This window comes from Callithrix jacchus, chromosome 2 (assembly GCF_049354715.1).
Source record: "Callithrix jacchus isolate 240 chromosome 2, calJac240_pri, whole genome shotgun sequence".
Lineage (NCBI taxonomy): Eukaryota > Metazoa > Chordata > Mammalia > Primates > Cebidae > Callithrix > Callithrix jacchus.
Genome location: NC_133503.1, coordinates 131,951,435 through 131,974,156, shown reverse-complemented (window position 1 = coordinate 131,974,156; position 22,722 = coordinate 131,951,435). Strand labels below are relative to the sequence as shown.

Genomic DNA, 22,722 nt, shown 5'->3' with positions numbered 1-22,722 from the left:
CACTGATATAAGCCAGGAAGGGCAGCCAATGGGGGTAGTACATTATATTACATATGAAATATCTTAGAAACCTCAACTTTAGGTATGGGGAAGGCTTTTTTGGTTTAGACCAAACCTGTCAAAGACAGGGAGGCACTTTGCCCACCCCAACTCCCACCTGTTATCTTCTCCCAATGTCTACTACCTGAGAAAATTAGCCACAGCAATCAGGGGAGGAGTCTGACATCAGTCACATGCAAATAGGTGGGATTTCTGGGTTGTAAGTAACTTGTTCTAGAGGAAGCAACTTGCTGCTTTCCTTAGCAGTTAGTTAATAGGTGTTCCACACGAAATCAGTGACACTATCTGCTTGTTTACAGCTCAGAACATGCCTCACAGTCAATGATCCTCAGTTTCTATTACTTAATACTAAAAGTCAATTGCAATATAAAAAAGAATAAAATAGGAATAAATTTAACAGAAGACATGCAAAGTTTTTACTCTGAAAACCACAAATCATTGTTGAAAGAAATTTTAAAAGACCTAAGTAAATGCAAAGACATTTCATGTTCATGGATCAGAAGACTTAATATTGCTCGGATGTCAACACTCCCCAAGTTGATCTACAGATTCAGTGCAATTTCTATCAAAATATCAGCTTACTTCTTTGCACAAATTGGCAAACTGGTCCTAAAATTTATGGGATATCCAGCCAAAACAATCTTGAAAAAGAACGAAGTTGGAGGATTCACACTTCCTGATTTCAGAAGTTACTACAAAGCTAGTAACGTCTAGTAACAGTAATTAAGAAAATGTCAACTGGGCATGGTGGCTCATGCCTGAAATCCCAGCACTTTGGGAGGCCAAGGTGAGTGGATCACTTGAGGTCAGAAGTTTGAGACTAGCCTGGCCAACATGGCAAAAATCCATCTCTACTAAAATACAAAAATTAGCCAGGTGTGGTGGCACGTGCCTGTAATTCCAGCTATTCGGGAGGCTGAGGCAGGAGAATTGCTTGAACCTGGGAGGCAGAGGTTGCAGTGAGCTAAGATAGTGCCATTGCCTGGGCGACAGAGCAAGACTGTCTTTAAATTAAATAAATAAATAAAATACAGTCAGTAGTCACATAAGAATAGATGCAGATGAAGGAACAGAATTGAGGGTCTAGAAATAAACCTATACATCTATGGTCAATTTACCTTTTATAAAGATGCTGTGGTATAATTAAATATTTGATTTTTGTCCCCAGTTCTTGACACGGAGTTCATAAAGTATTTCTGAGATTTACTATTTTTTGAATGTTAATGAGATAGTTTTTGTGAAGAAAGGAGGGCATTCCTAGATAGCTTCAGGATAGGGGCTGGTTGCCAGAAAAATCAACCATGTAACTACAGAGTTAGAAGTTTCAGTACCACTCCCTACTCCAACCACCAGGGAGTGAAGAGGGACTGGATATTGAGTTCAGTCACCAATAATTTAATCAGTCATGCCTTGTAATGAAATCTCCGTAAAGACCTAGGCATGGGGTTCAGAGAGCTTCTGGGTTGAACAGAGTGATGGGCTAGGAAGGTGCCTGGAAAGGGCCTAGTGGTGCTGCACCACCCACCCCAACCCCTCACATTTTGTATTATGTATCTCTTCTGTTTGGCTATTCCTGAATTGTATCCTTTATAGTAAAAGAGTAAACATAAGTATGTTTCGAAGTTCTGTGTTGTTCTAGCAAATTATCAAATCTGAGGAGAGGGTTGTGGGAACACCCAGTATGGGTGCCTCCTGAGACTTAAGACTGGTGTCTGAAGTGAGAACAGTCTTATGGAATCGATCCCTTAATCTGTAGGGTCTATGTTAATTCCAGGAGTTGGTGTCAGAATTGAATGGAATTGTTGGACACCCAGTTGGTGCTGGAGAATTGGACAACTGGTTGTTGCTGTTGGAAAATACCACACATTTGGTATGAGAAAAGGAATCAGAAAAAAGACATTACAGATGTCAGAATAATTCAATGACCTTTTCAATGGATAGTACTAGGACAACTGGCTATACATGGGAAAAGACTGAATTTGGGCACCTGCCTCGCGTCATACACGAGAATTAACTCAAAACTGATCACAGACTTAAATGCAAAAGCTACAACTATAAAACTCTTGGAATAAAACATAGGTTTAAATCTTCACAAACTTGGATTAGACAATGGTTACTTGCACATGATGCCAAATGTACATGTGAACCAAGAAAAAATACATATTCTGGATTTCATCAAAATTAAAAACTTTTATATTTCAATGGACACCAACAAGAAAGTAAAAAGACAGGGGAGGACTCAAGATGGCGCTGTGAGAACAACCCAGGATTGGAGCTCTTCTCGTTGAATCTGCAAACGGTGAGTCAGAGCGGCATTTCCAGACTGATCTTTGTTGCCCACAGAACGGGGAAACTCCCAAGTATAAAAAAGACACGGGATGCCAGGCAGTAGGTCTGCCTGGTGAAGCCGGCAGCCGGGGCGGCGGTGGCCGGCCCTACCCAGCAATCCCCACAGGGCGCGCTTGTCGGGGTGCCCTGTTGAACCGGCAACCTGAGACTTGAGAGGGCTGGACTTGAGACTGAATGAGACTTGGACAGTAGCCCAGCCCAGGGGATTGCAGGAATTGGGATACCCAGTGGGACGAACAAAACCGCGATTTCAAACTATCCCGAGCAGACGGTCCGAGACGCTCTGTGGGGGAGGGGCGTCCACCACTACCGAGGCAACCCGCCCCAACTGAGATACACGCCCACTGCTGACGCAGCCAGCCGTTGCCGAGGCAACCCGCCCCAACGGAGATACACGCCCACTGCTGACGCAGCCAGCCGTTGCCGAGGCAACCCGTACCTACTGAGATACACGCCCACTGCTGACGCAGCCTGCCCTTGCTGAGGCAACACGCTACAACAAAGAGAATCCGCCGCAGGGTGTGGCGGAGACCACATCAGAGCCGGCAGGAACAGCACGAATCACACAACAGCAGGGCGGAGACTCGGCAGCCAAACAGTGGCTAGTCTGCCTTCTAGCTGGGCAGGACACCTGATCGGACATCCAAAAATAAAGCCCAAACCCCTCAACACAGAGCATTTGAGAAAAAAAAAAAAAAAAAGGGTTTTTTTTAATGAGCTCTGTTGCAGCAGAATCAAACATAGCAGCCTAACAGCCCTGAATGAACAACAGAGTGCACAGCTCAGCAATTAAACCCCTATAAAGTACAAACTGTCTCCTCAAGCAGCTCCCTGACCCCTCTATATCCAAAAGACTGACATTAGGCAGGCATCATCCTGGGACAAAGAGAGCAGAAAAAGAAACTGGTAGCATCCCTCGCTGTGCCACAGCTACTAGAGGTGCACCCCAGACAAGCAGGGTCTGGAGCGGACCTCAGCAGTCGTACAGCGAAGGGGCTAGACTGGTAGAAGGAAAACAAAGCAACAGAAATACTTCATCATCAACATTCTGGGTGTCCACTCAGAGACCCAATCAAAAAGTCAGCAACTACGCAGACGACCAGCGGACAAAACCACAAAGATGGGAAGAAACCAGCGCAAAAAGGAGGAAAACACCCGAAACCAGAACACCTTACCTCCTAGAAAGGACCAAAACTCCTCACCAGCAAGGGAGCAAAGCTGGACGGAGAATGACTGTGACGAAATGACGGAATTAGACTTCAGAAGATGGATAATGAGAAACTTTTGTGAGCTAAAAGATCATGTATTAAATCAATGCAAAGAAACTAAGAACCTTGAAAAAAGATTTGAAAAAAGATTCGAGGAAATGATAACAAGAATGGATACCTTAGAGAGGAATATGAATGAATTAAAGGAGCTGAAAAACACAATACGAGAACTTCGCGAAGCAAACACAAGTTTCAATAGCCGAATTGACCAAGCAGAAGAAAGAATATCTGAAGTCGAAGACCAACTCAATGAAATAAAACAAGAAACCAAGATCAGAGAAAAAAGCACAAAAAGGAATGAACAAAGTCTCCAAGAAATGTGGGACTATGTGAAAAGACCTAACCTACGTTTGATAGGTGTACCAGAAGGGGACGAAGAGAATGAATCCAAGCTGGAAAATACTCTTCAGGACATCATCCAGGAAAATTTCCCACACCTAGCAAGACAAGCCACCACTCAATTGCAGGAAATACAGAGAACACCACAAAGATATTCCGCAAGAAGAGCAACCCCAAGGCACATAATCGTCAGATTCAACAGGGTTGAAATAAAGGAGAGAATACTAAGGGCAGCGAGAGAGAAAGGTCGGGTCACCCACAAAGGGAAGCCCATCAGACTCACAGCAGATCTCTCGGCAGAAACACTACAAGCCAGAAGAGAGTGGGGGCCAATATTCAACATTCTTAAAGAAAAGAACTTTCAACCCAGAATTTCATATCCAGCCAAACTGAGCTTCAGATGTGAAGGAAGAATAAAATCCTTTGCGAACAAGCAAGTACTCAGAGATTTTGTCACCACCAGGCCTGCTTTACAAGAGCTCCTAAAAGAGGCACTACACATAGAAAGGAACAACCAGTACCAGCCATTCCAAAATCACACTGAATGCTAAAGAGCTTCAACATAATGAAGAATCTACAACAACTAACAGGCAAAACAGCCACTTAGCATCAAAATGGCAGTATCAAATTCACACATAACAATATTAACCCTAAATGTAAATGGACTAAATGCACCAATCAAAAGACACAGACTGGCAAATTGGATAAAAATCCAAAACCCATCAGTGTGCTGTATCCAGGAAACCCATCTCACATGCAAGGATACACAAAGGCTCAAAATAAAGGGATGGAGGAAGATTTACCAAGCTAATGGAAAGCAAAAAAAAGCAGGAGTTGCAATTCTCATCTCTGATAAAATAGACTTTAAAGTAACAAAGATTAAAAGAGACAAAGAAGGCCATTACATAATGGTAAAAGGATCGATACAACAAGAAGAGCTAACGATCCTAAACATATATGGACCCAACACAGGAGCACCCAGATACATAAGGCAAGTTCTTAATGACTTACAAAAGGACTTAGACTCCCACACAATAATAGTGGGAGACTTTAACACTCCACTGTCAATACTAGACAGATCAACCAGACAGAAAATCAACAAGGATACCCAGGGCTTGAACTCAGACCTGGAGCAAGCAAACCTGGTGGACATTTACAGAACTCTCCACCCCAAATCCACAGAATACACATTCTTCTCAGCACCACATCACACCTACTCAAAAATTGACCACATAATTGGAAGTAAAGCACTGCTCAACAAATGCAAAACAACTGAAATCATAACAAACAGCCTCTCAGACCATAGTGCAATCAAGTTAGAACTCAGAATTCAGAAACCGACCCAGAAACACACAGCTTCATGGAAACTGAACAACTGGCTCTTGAATGTTGACTGGGTAAACAACGAAATGAAAGCAGAAATAAAGAAGTTCTTCGAAACCAATGAGAACGAAGACACAACGTGCCAGAACCTCTGGGACACATTTAAAGCAGTCTCTAGAGGAAAGTATATAGCAATAAGTGCCCATATGAGGAGAATGGAGAGATCCAAAATTGACACCCTATCATCAAAATTGAAAGAGCTAGAGGAGCAAGATCAAAAAAACTCAAAACCCAGCAGAAGACAAGAAATTACTAAGATCAGAGCTGAGCTGAAGGAGATTGAGACATGAAAAACCCTTCAAAAAATCAATAAATCCAAGAGCTGGTTTTTTGAAAAGATCAACAAAATAGACAGACCACTAGCCAGATTGATTAAAAATAAAAGAGAGAACAACCAAATAGATGCAATAAAAAATGATAAAGGGGAAATCACCACAGATTCCACAGAAATTCAAACCATCATCAGAGAATATTACAAACAACTATATGCGCATAAACTAGTAAACCTGGAAGAAATGGATAAATTCCTGGACTCCTGTGTCCTCCCAAGCCTAAACCAGGAGGAAGCTGAAACTATGAATAGACCAATAACAAGGTCTGAAGTTGAGGCAGCAGTTAAGAGCCTACCACACAAAAAAAGCCCAGGTCCAGACGGGTTCACAGCCGAATTCTACCAGACACACAAGGAGGAGCTGGTACCATTCCTTCTAAAACTATTTCAAACAATCCAAAAAGAGGGAATCCTTCCGAAATCATTTTATGAGACCAACATCATTCTGATACCAAAACCCGGCAGAGACCCAACGAGAAAAGAAAACTTCAGGCCAATATCCATGATGAACATAGATGCAAAAATCTTCAATAAAATATTGGCAAGCCGATTGCAACAGCAAATCAAAAAACTTATTCATCATGATCAAGTAGGATTCATCCCGGGGATGCAAGGCTGGTTCAACATACGCAAGTCTATAAACGTAATTCACCACATAAACAGAACCAAAAACAAAAACCACATGATAATCTCAATTGACGCAGAGAAGGCATTTGACAAAATTCAACAGCCCTTTATGCTAAAAACCCTCAATAAACTCGGTATCGATGGAACGTATCTCAAAGTAATAAAAGCTATTTATGACAAACCAACAGCCAATATCATACTGAATGGGCAAAAACTGGAAGCATTCCCTTTGAAATCTGGCACTAGACAAGGATGCCCTCTCTCACCACTCCTATTCAATATAGTACTGGAAGTTCTAGCCAGAGCAATCAGGCAAGAAAAAGAAATAAAGGGTATTCAAATAGGAAAGGTGGAAGCCAAATTGTCTCTATTTGCAGACGACATGATAGTATACCTAGAAGACCCCATTGCCTCAGCCCAAAAACTCCTGAAACTGATAAACAACTTCAGAAAAGTCTCAGGATATAAAATCAATGTGCAAAAATCACAAGCATTCGTCTACACCAATAACAGACTTAAAGAAAGCCAAATCAAGAGCGAACTGCCATTCGCAATTGCTACAAAAAGAATAAAATACCTTGGAATACAACTCACAAGGAACGTAAGGGACCTCTTCAAGGAGAACTACAAACCACTGCTCAACGAAATCAGAGAGGACACAAACAGATGGAGAAACATTCCATGTTCATGGTTAGGAAGAATTAATATCGTGAAAATGGTTATACTGCCCAAAGTAATTTACAGAATCAACGCTATCCCCATCAAGCTACCATTGACTTTCTTCACAGAACTGGAAAAAACCACCATGAACTTCATATGGAACCAAAAGAGAGCCCGCATAGCCAAGTCAATTCTAAGCAAAAAGCACACAGCGGGGGGCATCACACTACCGGATTTCAAACTATACTACAAGGCTACAGTAATCAAAACAGCATGGTACTGGTACCAAAACAGAGATATAGACCAATGGAACAAAACAGAGGCACCGGAGGCAACACAACATACATACAACTATACAATCTTTGATAAACCTGACAAAAACAAGCAATGGGGCAAGGATTCCATGTTTAACAAATGGTGTTGGGAAAACTGGCTAGCCATGTGCAGAAAGCAGAAACTGGACCCCTTCCTGACACCTTACACTAAAATTAACTCTAGATGGATTAAAGACTTAAACATAAGACCTGGCACTATAAAAACCCTAGAAGGAAATCTAGGCAAAACTATCCAGGACATAGGAGTAGGCAAGGACTTCATGAACAAAACACCAAAAGCATTGGCAACAAAAGCCAAAATAGACAAATGGGACCTAATGAAACTCCACAGCTTCTGCACGGCAAAAGAAACAGTCACTAGAGTGGATCGGCAACCAACAGAATGGGAAAAAATTTTCGCAGTCTACCCATCTGACAAAGGGCTGATATCCAGAATTTACAAAGAACTCAAACAGATTTACAGGAAAAAAACAAACAAGCCCATTCATAAATGGGCAAAGGATATGAACAGATACTTTACGAAAGAAGACATATATGAGGCCAACAGTCATATGAAAAAATGCTCATCGTCACTCGTCATCAGAGAGATGCAAATCAAAACCACATTGAGATACCATCTCACGCCAGTTAGAATGGCGATCATTAAACAATCTGGAGACAACAGATGCTGGAGAGGATGTGGAGAAAAAGGAACACTTTTACACTGTTGGTGGGAGTGTAAATTAGTTCAACCATTGTGGAAGACAGTGTGGCGATTCCTCAAGGCCTTAGAAAGAGAAATTCCATTTGACCCAGCAATCCCATTACTGGGTATATATCCAAAAGACTATAAATCGTTCTACTATAAGGACACATGTACACGAATGTTCATTGCAGCACTGTTTACAATAGCAAAGACCTGGAATCAACCCAAATGCCCATTGATAATAGACTGGATTGGAAAAATGTGGCACATATACACCATGGAATATTATGCAGCAATCAGAAATGATGAGTTCGTGTCGTTTGTAGGGACATGGATGAATCTGGAGAACATCATCCTCAGCAAACTGACACAAGAACAGAAAATGAAACACCGCATATTCTCACTCATAGGTGGGTGATGAAAAATGAGAACACATGGACACAGAAAGGGGAGTACTAAACACTGGGGTCTATTGGGGGGAAAAGGGGAGGGCCAGTGGGAGGGGGAGGTGGGGAGGGATAGCCTGGGGAGAAATGCCAAATGTGGGTGAAGGGGAGAAGAAAAGCAAAGCACACTGCCATGTGTGTACCTACGCAACTGTCTTGCATGCTCTGCTCATGTACCCCAAAACCTATAATCCAATAAAAAATTAAAAAAAAGAAAGTAAAAAGACAACCCCAGAATGGGAGAAAAGTTCTGCAAATCATGTACCTGATAAGGGTCTTATATCTATAATATATAAAGAACTTCTACAACTAAACAATAAAAGACAAATTAACCAATTATAAAAATGGCAAAGTATATGAATAGAATTTTCTCCAAAGAAGATAAATGAGGGACATGCAGGAGAAGCACTCCTGCTTGCACGTGCCTGCATATGGACTCCATAGGTAATTATATAAGTCCTCATTTACATTACAACTTCCCATCCCAAATCTCCATCTGACATTCTCCCTCCAGATGTCCCATGTACCTAAGCTGAAAGCTTCAAACCCAATCCATCAAAAATGGAACTCATTATTTTCTTGGCTCTCTCCATGGCTCCAACATATAGACAGTGGTCAAGTTAGAAAGGTTGCCATTATTTGCCATTTTCTCTTTCCCTTCAATATCTTAAGGAATTGATCACCAAATCTAGATAATTTTATCTCCCATCTCTCAGTCTTCACTGCAGCTACTTTAGTGGAGACCCCAGCCTACCTAATAGATTAGCAGAGCTGTGCCTCAGGCAGCCTTCCAGCTCCAATGAGACCTCACTGCCTTTGTTGTCAGCTGAATCCCAATGCCTAACTCTAGGCCTGGCACAGAGCTAGCAGTTATTAAACATTAGTTGAATAAATGGAGAGATAAAATGAGGAAGAAAAATAGAGTATTAGAAGCTGTGATATGATAGTTGAGTGGGGTTGACATCAATATTCACTAAATTAATGGAACACATAATGGAAATGAAACATCAAAGAGGCAATGGAATCATTCCTATTTATAATAGGAAGCAACCTGAGGAATTATAAAGAAACAAATCACGTTGGACAAACATGAATTATGGTGAAAAATGCAGCAGATATATTATACATTTGACATTTTTAGTTATCTTTGTCACATTGTGTTATGAAAACATCCTTGTAAAACTGGGGCCAATTGACTATCTGAAGATACACAGCATAAAAAGAGAAACCATTACTAGAAATGGCAGAAAATATGCAAAAAGAAACCTCCAGGAGGTCAGGCAAGGTGGCTCATTCCTGTAATCCCAGAACTTTGGGAGGCTGAGGCAGGCAGATCACCTGAGGCCAGGAGTTCGAGACCAGCCTGGCCAACATGGTAAAACCCCATCTCTACTAAAAAAAAATACAAAAAAAAATAGCTGGGTGTGATAGTGGGTGCCTATAATCCCAGCTACTCAGGAGGCTGAGGCAGGAGAATTACTTGAACCCAGGAGGCAGAGGTTGCAGTGATCCAAGAGCGCTCTGGTGCACTCCAGCCTGGGCAACAAGAGCAAAACTCCATCTCATTAAAAAAAAAAAAAGAGAGAGAGAGAGAGAGAAAGCTCCAAGAAATCATTGCCCTTCTGTGTTCCAGGAAATAACTGCCCTTCTTTGAAATACATATAAATGATTAAACTAGTATTTTTTTAGTATTGTATGATTCCTTGGTCATGAAAGGGAGAAAACTTTCTGGGTCTCTCAGCCTCCCACATTTCCCTTCTGCATCCTGAGAATATGGGACTAGATTTAGCTAAAATAAGTGATTCTACAATAAATGTTGAATTACATGAAGATACTCACCCAAAGCCTATGGCCACCCAGTAGTTTCTGACCCCCTGATGGGGCCCCACCATAGGCAGAATGTCAGGAGAATACGTGATAGGACCATTGACGACATTGATGATGTCAGCATTTTTTAAGACAGGAACCATTTCCATGGCAATTTCGATGTATTCCATGATTCGATCTAGATCAGACTCAAAGAGTTCTTTTCCAAAACCTAAAAAGATTTGCCCTTGTGGTCAGGATGCCCTAGCTGAGCTGACAAGTCCTGTGAAATGATTCAAGTCTCTGACATGGCCTACATTTAAAGATGGCCTGTTAGGAAAGTACTGCCATTTTTTGTTCAAGTCTAAACTTGATATTCACTAAAAATAGATGAGTATCCATTTATATTACTGAGAACAGTAATGTTATTGTTTTTGAAACAAAATCATAAAAGTTAGCCTCTTTAATTAATAGAAAATGTAAATGTATTGATAATATAGTTTCTGATATTTAATCCAATCACAGTTTTTTAAAGAAACAAAGAATAATTTGGTTTGTCAAGAGAGATCATTATGCTTCAATTAACCATAAGAACCTGTTTCATCCCCCCTGCCCCTGCTGCTCAGATGAGGGCAAATGGGAGTTTACAAAGTCATGGCAGAATCCTGGAAAAAGCAGAATACTGCTCGAGATCTAAGATAATGGATTTCACACCTCTTTTAATTCTCCTTTCAGCAGGGAAGGAATGGCATGGAGGCTCTTTCCTTCAGCCTGCCCCCCACACATCTAAGGGCTAGAGTTCTGAAAAGAGGCAGGGTCTTGAAGCATAATCCTCCTCTTGTCCTAAAAGTCACTGTGATTACAGGCAGGGCCAGAGATGAGCTTCTAAAAGAATGTCTCCATCAATACTGGTGATTTTTCTACATAGCAGCCAGCCAGCTTCTTGCCTCTCCTGGGGACTGCAGGTAGGGTCATTCTCATGGAGACCTGCAGACCACCAGGGTGGACTAGCATACACAGGTACCCATGCTCACAGACTGTTAACAATCCAGCTCTCCCTTCAAATGGCATTACTTAAATATTTGTTCAACATTTATTTGAAGGAGAAGCTGCCAACATGGGGAATAGCAGAGAGGGAGGCTCTCAGGTGGCATTTCAGCCCTCTCTTTGGAATCGGGAGGAATTCTACTCAGGCTCAAATGTGCAGAGCCCACTCAGCCCAACCAAAGCCCTGAAACCAGCTGGCCTAACTTCTGTGGAAGGTGGTTTAGTGATCATTTGCTATTACTTGAGACTACTCTTTGAGGAGTAGGATGGGGGGATTCATTTCCTACCTCAAGAAGCTTGTCAAAGTATAATTTTAGGAAGTTCCATTTCCTCCATTTGTTTATATTTCCTGTAATATTTCAGTGCCCCAGTGATTTTTTTTTAGCTCTCTTTATAGATTAAAACCTGAGGTACCTCTTTAGATGACCCAATCTTTAATCTGGTTTTGTGGAAACACTTCATGAAAAGCAAAAACAGATCCATCTCCCTTACTTGAAAGAGAAACTATAGTATCCCCTGCTTTGGCAGAGAGGCACAAGCCTTTTCCATATCCATTTATGCAGCATGGAGGACCTCCATTTACAGTACTAAAAACCCTGCTTTGTTATGGACTCTTAGGTTTTCATTCTCAGTAGGATGGATATCTGACCTCAGATACCAGCTGTTTTTCCAGCTGTAAAAGCATAATAGTGGCTATATTCAAATCTTGAAAGTAGACCAAGCTGGCAGTGGATTGAGGAAAAAATGGGGAGGCAGGAGGTTTTGTGAGCAGGTAAAAATGTAACTGGAGCCTTTCAAAGCAGCTGGAAATGTTCCTTCAACTTCTCTACCATAAACTACTCTTATCCCACTCCCTGCTGTGATTGTTCAAAGGGATATGAGAACAGAGCTCACCTCAAACCCGTTACCACCAGTGTCCCAGGTATATGAAAGTCTAGTGTGATGATGTTGCCTTATTCTACAGCCATCCCCAGCCATGGAGAGGATGAACCATTCGTGTCTGACCAGCACACACTTTCATTTGCTGAACCCACCTGGAGGAACTCCATTGGTGACCCAGGAGTCCTGAACCTTCATTTTCTCCTGACTTTCATATGGACCAAACAAAAGCCCATCCCTTTCCTGTCGAAGGTAATATGATCCTTCCAGGTCACGGAGCACAGGGAGTTCTCGTTTCAAAGCTTTCACTTCAGGTATAGTCGACGTAACAACATACTGATGTTGAACCGGAATGAGAGGATGTTCTAGTCCAATTATTTTACCTACTTCACGAGCCCAAAATCCTTAAACAAAAAAATAATTTTAAAGTGTCAGCGCATATATAAACACACCACAACTGACACTCATATAGCAATTTATATTAAAATAAAACGTTTAGAAGGCTTAAGTACTCATGGCAAAGTCTAATAAATGTCATGACAATCTCAATTTTTGTCATTGCAAAACTAAATGGGAGAAGAGAAGACAATGTTTTGCCTCTCCCAGAGATTCGAAGATATCTATGATCAGGGGAACTCCATTCCTGAAAATGTTGTTGCCCATAAGCAAAGGTAGGCAGGGAAAAAAATGGCAAAAAATTATTTGGAACAAAAAATAAATAACTCAAACATACAAAATGTACAAATGTTAATAAGAAGTACCATAACAGACTGCCCCTATTTGTGGACAGGGATGGTCAGGCAAAAGAGGCCCCCATGTTGCTGTGACCAACACCACAATACAAAATGATAGGCCTAAGAAAGCCCTACAAGCCAACTCCTCTATTCTCCAAGCCCTATTCTCCCCAAATTGTTGATGCCCAAACTCCAAAAATACAAGATTGTTCTGTTAAAATTTGAAAATGGTTCTCCCAAAATTTCAAGACTTTGGGAGAGAGAGCTCATTAAGTTTTATCTGTTGTTTTAAAAGTTTAATCTGAATATGTTTGTAAGATCCTTTATTGTAAGGGCTCATAAGGCACCAGAAGTCAAAACCAGGGAGGAAGAGGAGCCACAGGAAAGAGATTGGTCTCATAAGTAGGTGGAGAGTTCCCAAGACAAATGTTTCCCACTTCACCTTAACACAGAAATTGTCTTAGTAGTAGAAGTGAATGTTATTTTTTTCACATGCAAAAGATAGAACTGGATAATTTGTGGCTGAAAAGACCCTTGATTCTTTCCCAGGCTAACCCTTCAGTACACAGATGTGGGAGCTAACGGGTAAGACATGCCCAAGGCCACAATGGACATCTTGTAATCATCACATCTTATTGGTTTTCTTGCTGCAGAAAGGTTTTATTTTAAAAATCCAAGGCACCTTCACTGTATAAAGGGATTTTAGAATCTAAAATAATAAAAATGCTTATTATTTGGCAAGGATATGCTGTTGCCTGACCTATCATTAGATGATTTTGGGGCAGGGAGTTCTATTTGCTTGTGTGTTTCATAATAATTTTGAGTGATCATTGAAATGATCACACGATCCTATTTATTTCTTTAGGGATTGCACGCTAATTTTTTTAACCGTTTCTGTCTCTGCTGTTTTTCTGAATCTAATAAGGAATTCTGAAATCTATCCTTATGAGGTTCCAAACTAGATGCAGTCTCATCAATTATGAGTCAGTCTGGGAACCTAGACTATGTACTTGTACATATAAGTTTATTTCCATGTAGCTGTCTAAACCTTTCCCTTGTATGCTATTGTTTCGTTTGTTGCAGTGGCTAAGTTGGTCACACTTGTATAATAAACTCAGAAATGGGTACCCATTTGCAAACCAGAAATCTAACTGTGGGCATCAGAACTATTTTTTGGTGTTTTGTTTTGTTTTTTTGAGACAGAATCTTGCTCTGTTGCCCAGACTGGAGTGCAGTGGCACGATCCTGGCTCACTGCAACCTCTACCTCCCGAGTTCAAGCCGTTCTCCTACCTCAGCCTCCCCGGTAGCTAGGATTACAGGCGCATACCACCATGCCCAACTAATTTCTGTATTTTTAGTAGAGACGGGGTTTCACCATTTTGACCAGGCTGATCTCCAACTCCTGACCTCAGGTAATCCACCTGCCTCAGCCTCCCAAAGTGCTGGGATCACAAGTGTGAGTCACCACGCCTGACTGTTTAGTTTTGTTTTTGAGATGGGGTCTCACATTGTCTCCCAGGCTGCAATGGAGTGCAGTGGCACGATCATAACTCACTGCAGCCTTGACCTCCTGGGCTCAGGTGATCCTCTCATCTTAGCCTCCTGAGTAGCTGGGACTACAGGCACATACCACAATGCCTGGCTAATTTTGTATCTTTTATAGAGAGGGTTTGCCATGTTGCCCAGGCTGGTCTTAAACTCCTGGGCTCAAGAGATCTGCCCAATTCAGTCTCCTAAAGTTCAGGAGTATTGGCCTTTTAATAATTTTGAGACTTAATATATTCTTGCTAGTAGGAAGATGTGAATTACCAATGTCAGGACTGTGTATGAAAATATAGTAAAGCCACATATTCTAGTTATATATAGTAGGACAATTTTTAAATATAAAAAAATCAAAATATTTAGCCTAGGAATTCAAACTACTGCAGTATTCTCAATATATTTGTTTCAATTAAAAACGTAAATTGAAGAAAACAAATTCTGTCCTATTTGAATATATTTATGAATTTCTGAGTCCAACTGTTTTCTTATTAATGCACTTCATCATTAAAGTGGAAATGTATACAGAAGTATCATATCACTATATTACTTCAAATTGCACAGCAAGCTCTGTGCTGTTTACCCATAGACGTCTATGGGGCTGGTGTCCTTTAGCATTGCCTTCTTCCATATGTCAATCAAATTAAATCTGGCTAGAGTTACACTTCAGCTCCTGCCTGGTCACCCATTAAGTTCAAAGGGAAGAGACAAATGTGGAAGACTCATTCTAAAATCCATTCTAAAAACCACTATCACCTGAAAAACAACTGAAAAGTCAAAAAATGTCTCGTGGAAATGGCTTTCATTTTTTAAAAATGCAGTGATTAATAAAAATGAGGCTAAAATGCAGGGTGAAGGTTCATGGACAAGTTTACTTCTACTAGATGGTTTATGTGATGACAATGATGGCTTCATGCTTAGATGCAGAGTATCAGGCAAAGTTAAGCAATTCTTTTTGGCTGAACATCGAGCTTCATGTCAGCACAACCCAATCACATTTCTGATTTGCCATCTTAGGGAAATTCTTAAGTAGATTTTACAAAGTTATCTCAGACTTACTGAGTCAATTGGAAATTAGGTAAAGAAAAATGTTCAGCACTATGCATAGAAAAGCCTGCATCATAATAACTAGCACCTACCCATGTCCCTGAGCTGCACCTGAGGGAAAGGTAGAGTGAAGCCAATTTGGAAAGCTTCAGTAACTAAAGGCAACTTAGACTACTGCCCATCAAGAGATTGGGAGCATCAGAACCTTCCCCAGTTCTGCTAGCTCACGAATACAGTCATTATATACTCTCTTCTGTAGAAACACCTGTACAAAAGTGTTTTTTCAAAGATTTTCTTGCAAATCATCTGGTACAGACAGTACAGTACCTGGAGTAGTTATTTAAACTGCAGCTTCTGAGTCACTGCCCAAACCACCTGACTTAGAATCCATTTGAAGCTTGGGAAACTTCCCAAGATGATTGTTATGCACGCGAGCTTGATTACCAAGCTCTTTGGGAAGTCATTTTACCAGCACAGTGGGTGCTGGATTCTGCACCCACTCTGCTAGTAAATTGGAAAAGAAAGGAGTTGAGCAATCTTAAGTCTGGTACCAAGAAGCTATCATAACCTGATGCTAGTGTCTCCCAGACTAGGCATGGAATATCAAGGAAATAATTGCAATAATCATAATTATTATGCCTAATTTTTGTAATGCTTTCTACCTGGTGAGCCCTGCTCTGGGCACTTTATATTATTAGCTTATTTACTACCCATAATAACTTTTAAAGATGGGGACTTTTATCCCCGTTTTACAAATAAGTAACTTGCCTAAGTCACTCAGTTGACAATGTGTCCCTGGGCCACAGAGCACCACTGCCATGGACAATGCCGGAAACACATCATTTGACAAATTTTTACTCATAGAATTTTTGTTTTTATGGATACCCTGCAGACCCAGCAGCCTTTATATCTTTTTCATTCTGGTTGTATTTCCAAGTCCATATCCTGGTTCCTTTAATCAGATTTCAGTGCTGGTCTCAGGGCCTTGCCTGAATTTGGGAGATACCCTGGTCACACTGAGAAACTGTGGGAAACATTCCACCAGCCACACACTGTCCACTCATTTTATTATAGCACGATGCCTTCTGCAGATTGTTGCTTTTATTGATAAAATTTATCTTTGTTAGCTTCAGTTCTAGAAAAGAGCATATCCAAACTTTTGTTCTCAATTACTGAGGCTTACCCTTTGGGGGATCTTCTATCCTTTAAGTAAAGAATTTTTGAAAACAGACTTACAGATAATTAAACACACACACACACAGCCCTCTACATATCCTGTGGACTACTAATGTGTAATCAGATTTTCTTGATAACTTTTGCCCAATGGAAGAAAAGAGATGGAGGAGAAAAAGCAAAAAAAAAAAAAAGATTAGGGAGTAGAGATCTGATGTGAATGAGATAAAGAACTGAGATAGGCTACTTCCTACAGGTTTCAGCAAGGAGCTGCCTGGAGTTACCAGGAAAAGGGAGTGGAAGTGCCTAAGCAGAAAGCACAAGAAAAAAGGAAAAATGGAGGCATTACCACTCTATGCAGCACCACACGGTCATAACTTCAGGACTTGTTTTCCGGGCCAGCATGAGAAAGCTGTTCTCAAGGACCTCCTGCCCCTGCCCTCCTGCACCCCATCACCCCACAAGATTTCACAGCTACAGAGAAAGCTTCATCTTGTAACCAGAAAATAATCGGATCTCTTTAGAGATCATTCTATCTTCCTCTTCAGTGATTCCTTATTTGTTAAAGTACGTAGTTTAGAAAAAAAAATGTATTACAATGACAATTCATTATGTACATGTGTTTATCTATTTTAGGAAAACAGTGGATAAATGTACTAAATTAAGGTCTTCTATGTTATTTCTCAAAATGTCAATTAAGAATATATGATTGCCTAAAATACTGCATTGAGAAAAATGGTCAGGCTTTGTCCAAGCCCATCTGAAATAAGTATGGCAATTGATTAGCAATCTGCTACAGGAGCTGGATGTGGAAGTCTCAGTATATTACTTTAGTATTTGCTATCATGATGAAAACAGTCAAATGTGTTTAGGGCCTGAATTCATGACACTACAGAAAAAGTTGCAAAATAACAAAGAATCCTTGCTACTTGGTAAACAAGTCTGAATTAGTTCATTGCCTTAACTTGCTAACAAAATTTAGACCAGAGATGCCTAAGGACATTAAGAGAGGATAGTATCAGATGGAGACTGAAAGTGAGGCTCAAAAACAAATAAGCAGTTTTGTGCCACTGCTCTTATTTTTTAGGCAAGTCATTTTGTATTATTGCAAATTTCTAATTATATTAAAGAAAACATGAGATTTTTATGCTTTTCAAATAGGAGGCATGGGTGAGAGAAATTTGGAAGTAACTACTTTAGTCTCTTAAATATTGAAGACATGACTTTTTTCTAGGACCACTAAAAATGCTTTGCTAAAAATAGTATCAATCAAAAGTTACAATACGGAGGAAAGAATCATAAGGGTATGGGTTTCTGGCTTGTCCTCATGGGATATCATTTGATCTGATAAATAATAAAGATTGTTTTCATTTTATAATTTAAGCAAGAATTCAAAGAAGCCTAGTCACTGCCTTATGCTTATTTTAGGTTTTATATTTATAGAAAAATATAAACTATTATCGCAGTTTAGACTATACAAGCATTTTCACTATAATTTATTTTGCATGTGTGATGGTTGAAAATGAGTTGACATGGAATCAACCTGTTAGAAAGTGTATTAACTCAAGAATCAAAAGCCCCAGATCCCAGCCCGGGCTCTGACATAATGAGCTCTGCCTGCCACTTGGTCAAGTAACATGACCCTTTTAGACCTTGCCTCTGCAAATGGAAAATGAGTGTGTTGTTGGGTTATCCCAAATATTCCTTTTGGCTTCACTACTCTGAGGCCAAACTGTATCAGAACAACCAAAAGAGATTATGAAATATGTTTAATAATGTTCTAGAAGGAAAAGTGTTTAAAAAGTTTTTGACTACAGTCAAAAGTCATCAGAAATCGATGAGAGAGAACACAAGTGATCAAATCTGCCCTAAAAAGCAAATTGGAAACCAAGAGGATGCTTATGAATTTCAACAACAGAATTCGGTTATTAATATAGAGAAACAGTGAACATAGGAAGGAAAAAGAAGCATCATCTGGAAAAACACAATCTGGAGAAAAATGAAATGCAGAATGTAGAAAGTAAGCAACTTTTAATGGATAGCCACGGACAGAGTGATAGTGCATCCACCAACAGCAACGTGATGGAGGGAGGGCTTTGTAAGAGAAACAGACAAAATGTTTAACTCGGGAGCATCACAGAGCTTCATGACAATGTCTATAGTGTGAAACATTATGGCTAAATATCTTCTTTCTTTGGCACTTGAAAAAAAACACAAATTTCAAAAAAATGATATGCTTACCTGCAGCATTCACAATTCTATTTGCTCTCATAGACCCCTGTGGTGTTTCAACATCCCATGTTCCATCTGACCTGGGTTTCAGAGAAGTTACTGGTGCAGGATATTTTAAAAGGGCACCATATTTCCTAGCTCCAGCAGCCAGGGCCATAGTTAGAGAATAAGGATCAATGTGACCATCTCCAGGATTATACAATCCAGCTAAAACCTGAATCAATCATAGCAGAGTCAGTAGTCGAACAAATATATACTTATTACTCAGTAAAAATATATCCTGCTAGCAAACATTTAGTAAAACTGGGCTTTAAAAGTGTTTCTTGATCTGGCAAGTGACTGGATCCCTGAAGACTTCATGAAAAATTCCATCATTCAAGTCCTAGACTGCTGAAAAGAAAAAGAAATAGACTTCTATCTTTTTTTATGCCTCCTTATTTTGGTTTCTGACATTTGAAGCCAAATCTAATTCTAACTGATCTATCAATTATAATTTATATTTAATTATTTAATACTGTTAATAAGTTTACATGTTAAATGTCAGGAAATTTATGTTTGATTCAATCATTCAACAACTAATTCTTGAATATCTACTCTGTGTTAGGGCTTCAGGCAAGGTACTTCGGGGAAAACGAAGAATGAAACTCAGATGAGATGCGTTGATAGAATGATTAGCGAAGTATTATATAGAGGTCTCATCTATTCAACAAAAATTGGCTGAGCACCAAATACAAGCAAGGAGCTTTTGTCAAATGTATTTTCTGTATCTATTGAAATAATTGTGTGGTTTTGTCCTTTATTCTAGTAATGTGGTATTGTTATATTGATTAATTTTTAGAAGTTAAACCAACCCTGCATTCCTGGAATACATTCCATTTGGTCATACCGTATAATCTGCTTTAGATGTTGCTGAATTCAGTTTGCTAGCATTTTGTTGAGGATTTTTGTATCTGTGTTCATAAGGGATACCAGTCTTTCTTTTTTTGGAATGCCTTTGTCTGATTTTGTTATCAGGGTAATACTGGCCTCATAGAATGAGTTGAGAGGCATTCACTTTTCTATTTTGGAAGAGTTTGTGAAAGATTGGTATTAAGTCTTCTCTAAATATCTGGTAAAATTAACCAGTGAAGTCATCCAGGCCTGGGCTTTTCTTTGAGGGAAGTTTTTGATTACGAATTCAATCCTTTCATTTGTTATAGGTCTTATGCAAGGGACTTTGTATTTTAAGGGAATTCACATTTCTAAAAGCTTCCAAATGTCACACTGGTGTTCTATAATGGATACGACCTTGTTGTAGTGAACCCACATCTGTTTGGTTTGGTACCCTGTCCCAGATGCAGAAGATACCCTTCACATACATTCCCATTGCTTAATTAATGCCCTTGAGAAAAATTTATGATAGCAAGGAGTTCCAGCAAAGCATTCAGGGTTGACATATAAACAAATATAAGTGTACCCTTGCTGGTAGTGAAGGTAAAATTTCAATGCAGACAATGCAGTGCAATGCCAATATGCCATTCCACTGGTATCACACACAACTACAGACAAGGGAGGGCCAGCAGCCTATGAAGACTCACAAGCACAAACAACCCTAGCACCCAGGTCAATGATATGAACCCTCAGAGACTGGAACTACTGCAGTGGTCACCAGCAAGGAAATAAGCATGTGCTTCCCCAATAGCCCCATCTAATACATTTGGGCAGTATGTATAATGCAAGGGAGTCAGAGAACCTGGGTTCAAATCTCCACTCCAGTTCTTTCTAGTGAATGAGCCTGGGCTTACTATGTAAATTGTCTAAGCTACATGTCCTGTTTAACAGTAATATATCCCTCATAACATAGATATAGATGTAATTTTTTTTATCTTTTAAATTTTAGAAATAGGCTACTACTTTGTTGCCCAGGCTGGAGTGCAGTAGTATAATCATAGCTCACTGTAACCTCAAACTTCTGGGCTCAAGAGATCTTCCTGCCTCAGCCTCCCAAGTAGCTAGGACTACAGATGGAGTCCTACTACCCCACACTCAGCTAATTGTGTGTGTGTGTGTGTGTGTGTGTGTAGAGATGAGGTCTCACTATGTTGCTCAAGCTGATCTTGAACTCCTGGCCTCAAGCAATTCCCCCACCTTGGCCTTACCACATGCTGGGATTACAGGAGTGAGCCATGGCACCTGGCCTACCTCATAATATTATTGTGAAGATTATATGAAATTATGCATATAAGGACTTAGGATACTAACTGGTACATAAATATGTGCTGTAGTGTTAGTCATTTATATTGTTATTCAAAAAGAGTTATTACCCAGCAGGAAAAAAACATTAAGTTTCATGTCAAGTAGATTCTCTCAGGCAAATGTGGTATAAATCTAGATCCATACCTGGCACAGAGTCTGTAAGGGAAGTATAGCTATAAGCTAGGTGATGTTTGTAGTGCAATGTACCATGGTATTTCTTAATTTGATTTTTAAAATATTTTAATACCACAGCCTTTCTATACATTTATCATATCAGGTTATCATTCTCTCTGCAGTTCTCAAACAGAAGGTTTGTGTATGAAAACCCTTACATCTGGGGGACACAATAATGGAAAGGTATTGAAAATGCTTAATCAGTTGTCAGAGGTGAAAAACTAACAACATTTATCATTACATTTGTATGTATCATTTAAATTACTCAAATTCCAAAATTAATCCTATGATCTTGCCACATTTAAGATGTGTGTACAGAGTTTTCTGGTTTTAGTTATTCTTCTTAATTACTTTTTCTAATTTTAACTTAAGTCAACAAATGGTAAAAATGCCCTTCAGATAAATACCTTATTCATGTTGAGTAAAGGGAACATCTCTTGAATTTTTTCAGGTTCAATGATACACTGTTCTGTTGCATGCCAGCCAGTCCGAGTCATTTGATATTTAAATTCGTCTACCCTCACAGGGGTTGTAGCAAGTCTGATACTACCTGGCTGATGGAATCCCACCACCTGTGACAATAATTCCAATAAAAGCATATAAATAAGTCATTATTAGGTGCTCAAACATGGCTCTGCTCCAGTAAAATGAAAATGCAGCCGTACAAAAAGATTTATTATGAATGAAAGAAATAACTATTAACATATTTGCATCTTATTAAAAGACACTCATTCAGCAACTACTGTCTTTACTAAGTGCCTCTTCCGTGCCAGGCACTATTCTAAGCCCCACAGATGTCGGGTGAACAAGACAGGCAAAGACTCTGCCTAAATGGCATTTGCACCCCAAAGTTGAAGACAGACAACTAATAGCAAAATTACAGTAGAATGGAATGAGGGTTAATGTTCAGAGTGAAAAAAATCATATGAAAAAGAGAAAGACAAAAAATTTATGGAGAAATTAAATAGAATCAAAATGTTGCAATGCTTAGATTGTCTGAATTGAATTAAATATTCATTTGATGTTTATTAAAGTTCTTCAGTTTGCCAAGCACTCAGTTACAGAGATATAAGATATAGCCCTCACCCTGAAGTTACTCATCTGCAGGGAGGACCAACACGTAAATCAATAATTACAATAGACAGAGATTCAAGTTATAAGAGAGGTGTGCACAAATACTCTGAGAACCAAGAGATTGGACCTCCAGCTTTGACCTGCTTAGCAGGCAGGAAAAGTCAAGGAAGGCTTCTCAAAGGGGATGACCCCAGAGAAGGTGGATGCTAAAGATGGGGCCACGGGGAATGATGTTTCAGAGGAAGCAGCAGAAAACAGAACACAACACAAACAAAAAGCAGTGATTTGAGACAGCTC

General features: G+C 39.8%; 1 protein-coding gene across 2 annotated transcripts in view; it reads right to left on the bottom strand.

Moving 5' to 3' along the window:
* The window catches only part of DMGDH (dimethylglycine dehydrogenase), a 92,707-nt gene that overhangs the window by 43,080 nt on the left and 26,905 nt on the right, over positions 1-22,722 (bottom strand). The window contains exons 4-7 of one of the 2 annotated variants that reach the window (XM_002744831.6): positions 21,759-21,923; positions 18,952-19,156; positions 12,371-12,619; positions 10,323-10,521 (exon numbers count right to left, since the gene is read on the bottom strand). In XM_002744831.6, the coding sequence (XP_002744877.3) occupies positions 10,323-10,521; positions 12,371-12,619; positions 18,952-19,156; positions 21,759-21,923 (818 nt within the window). The remainder of the gene's footprint in view (positions 1-10,322; positions 10,522-12,370; positions 12,620-18,951; positions 19,157-21,758; positions 21,924-22,722) is intronic. The other variant, XM_008991902.5, reaches the window with a different exon arrangement.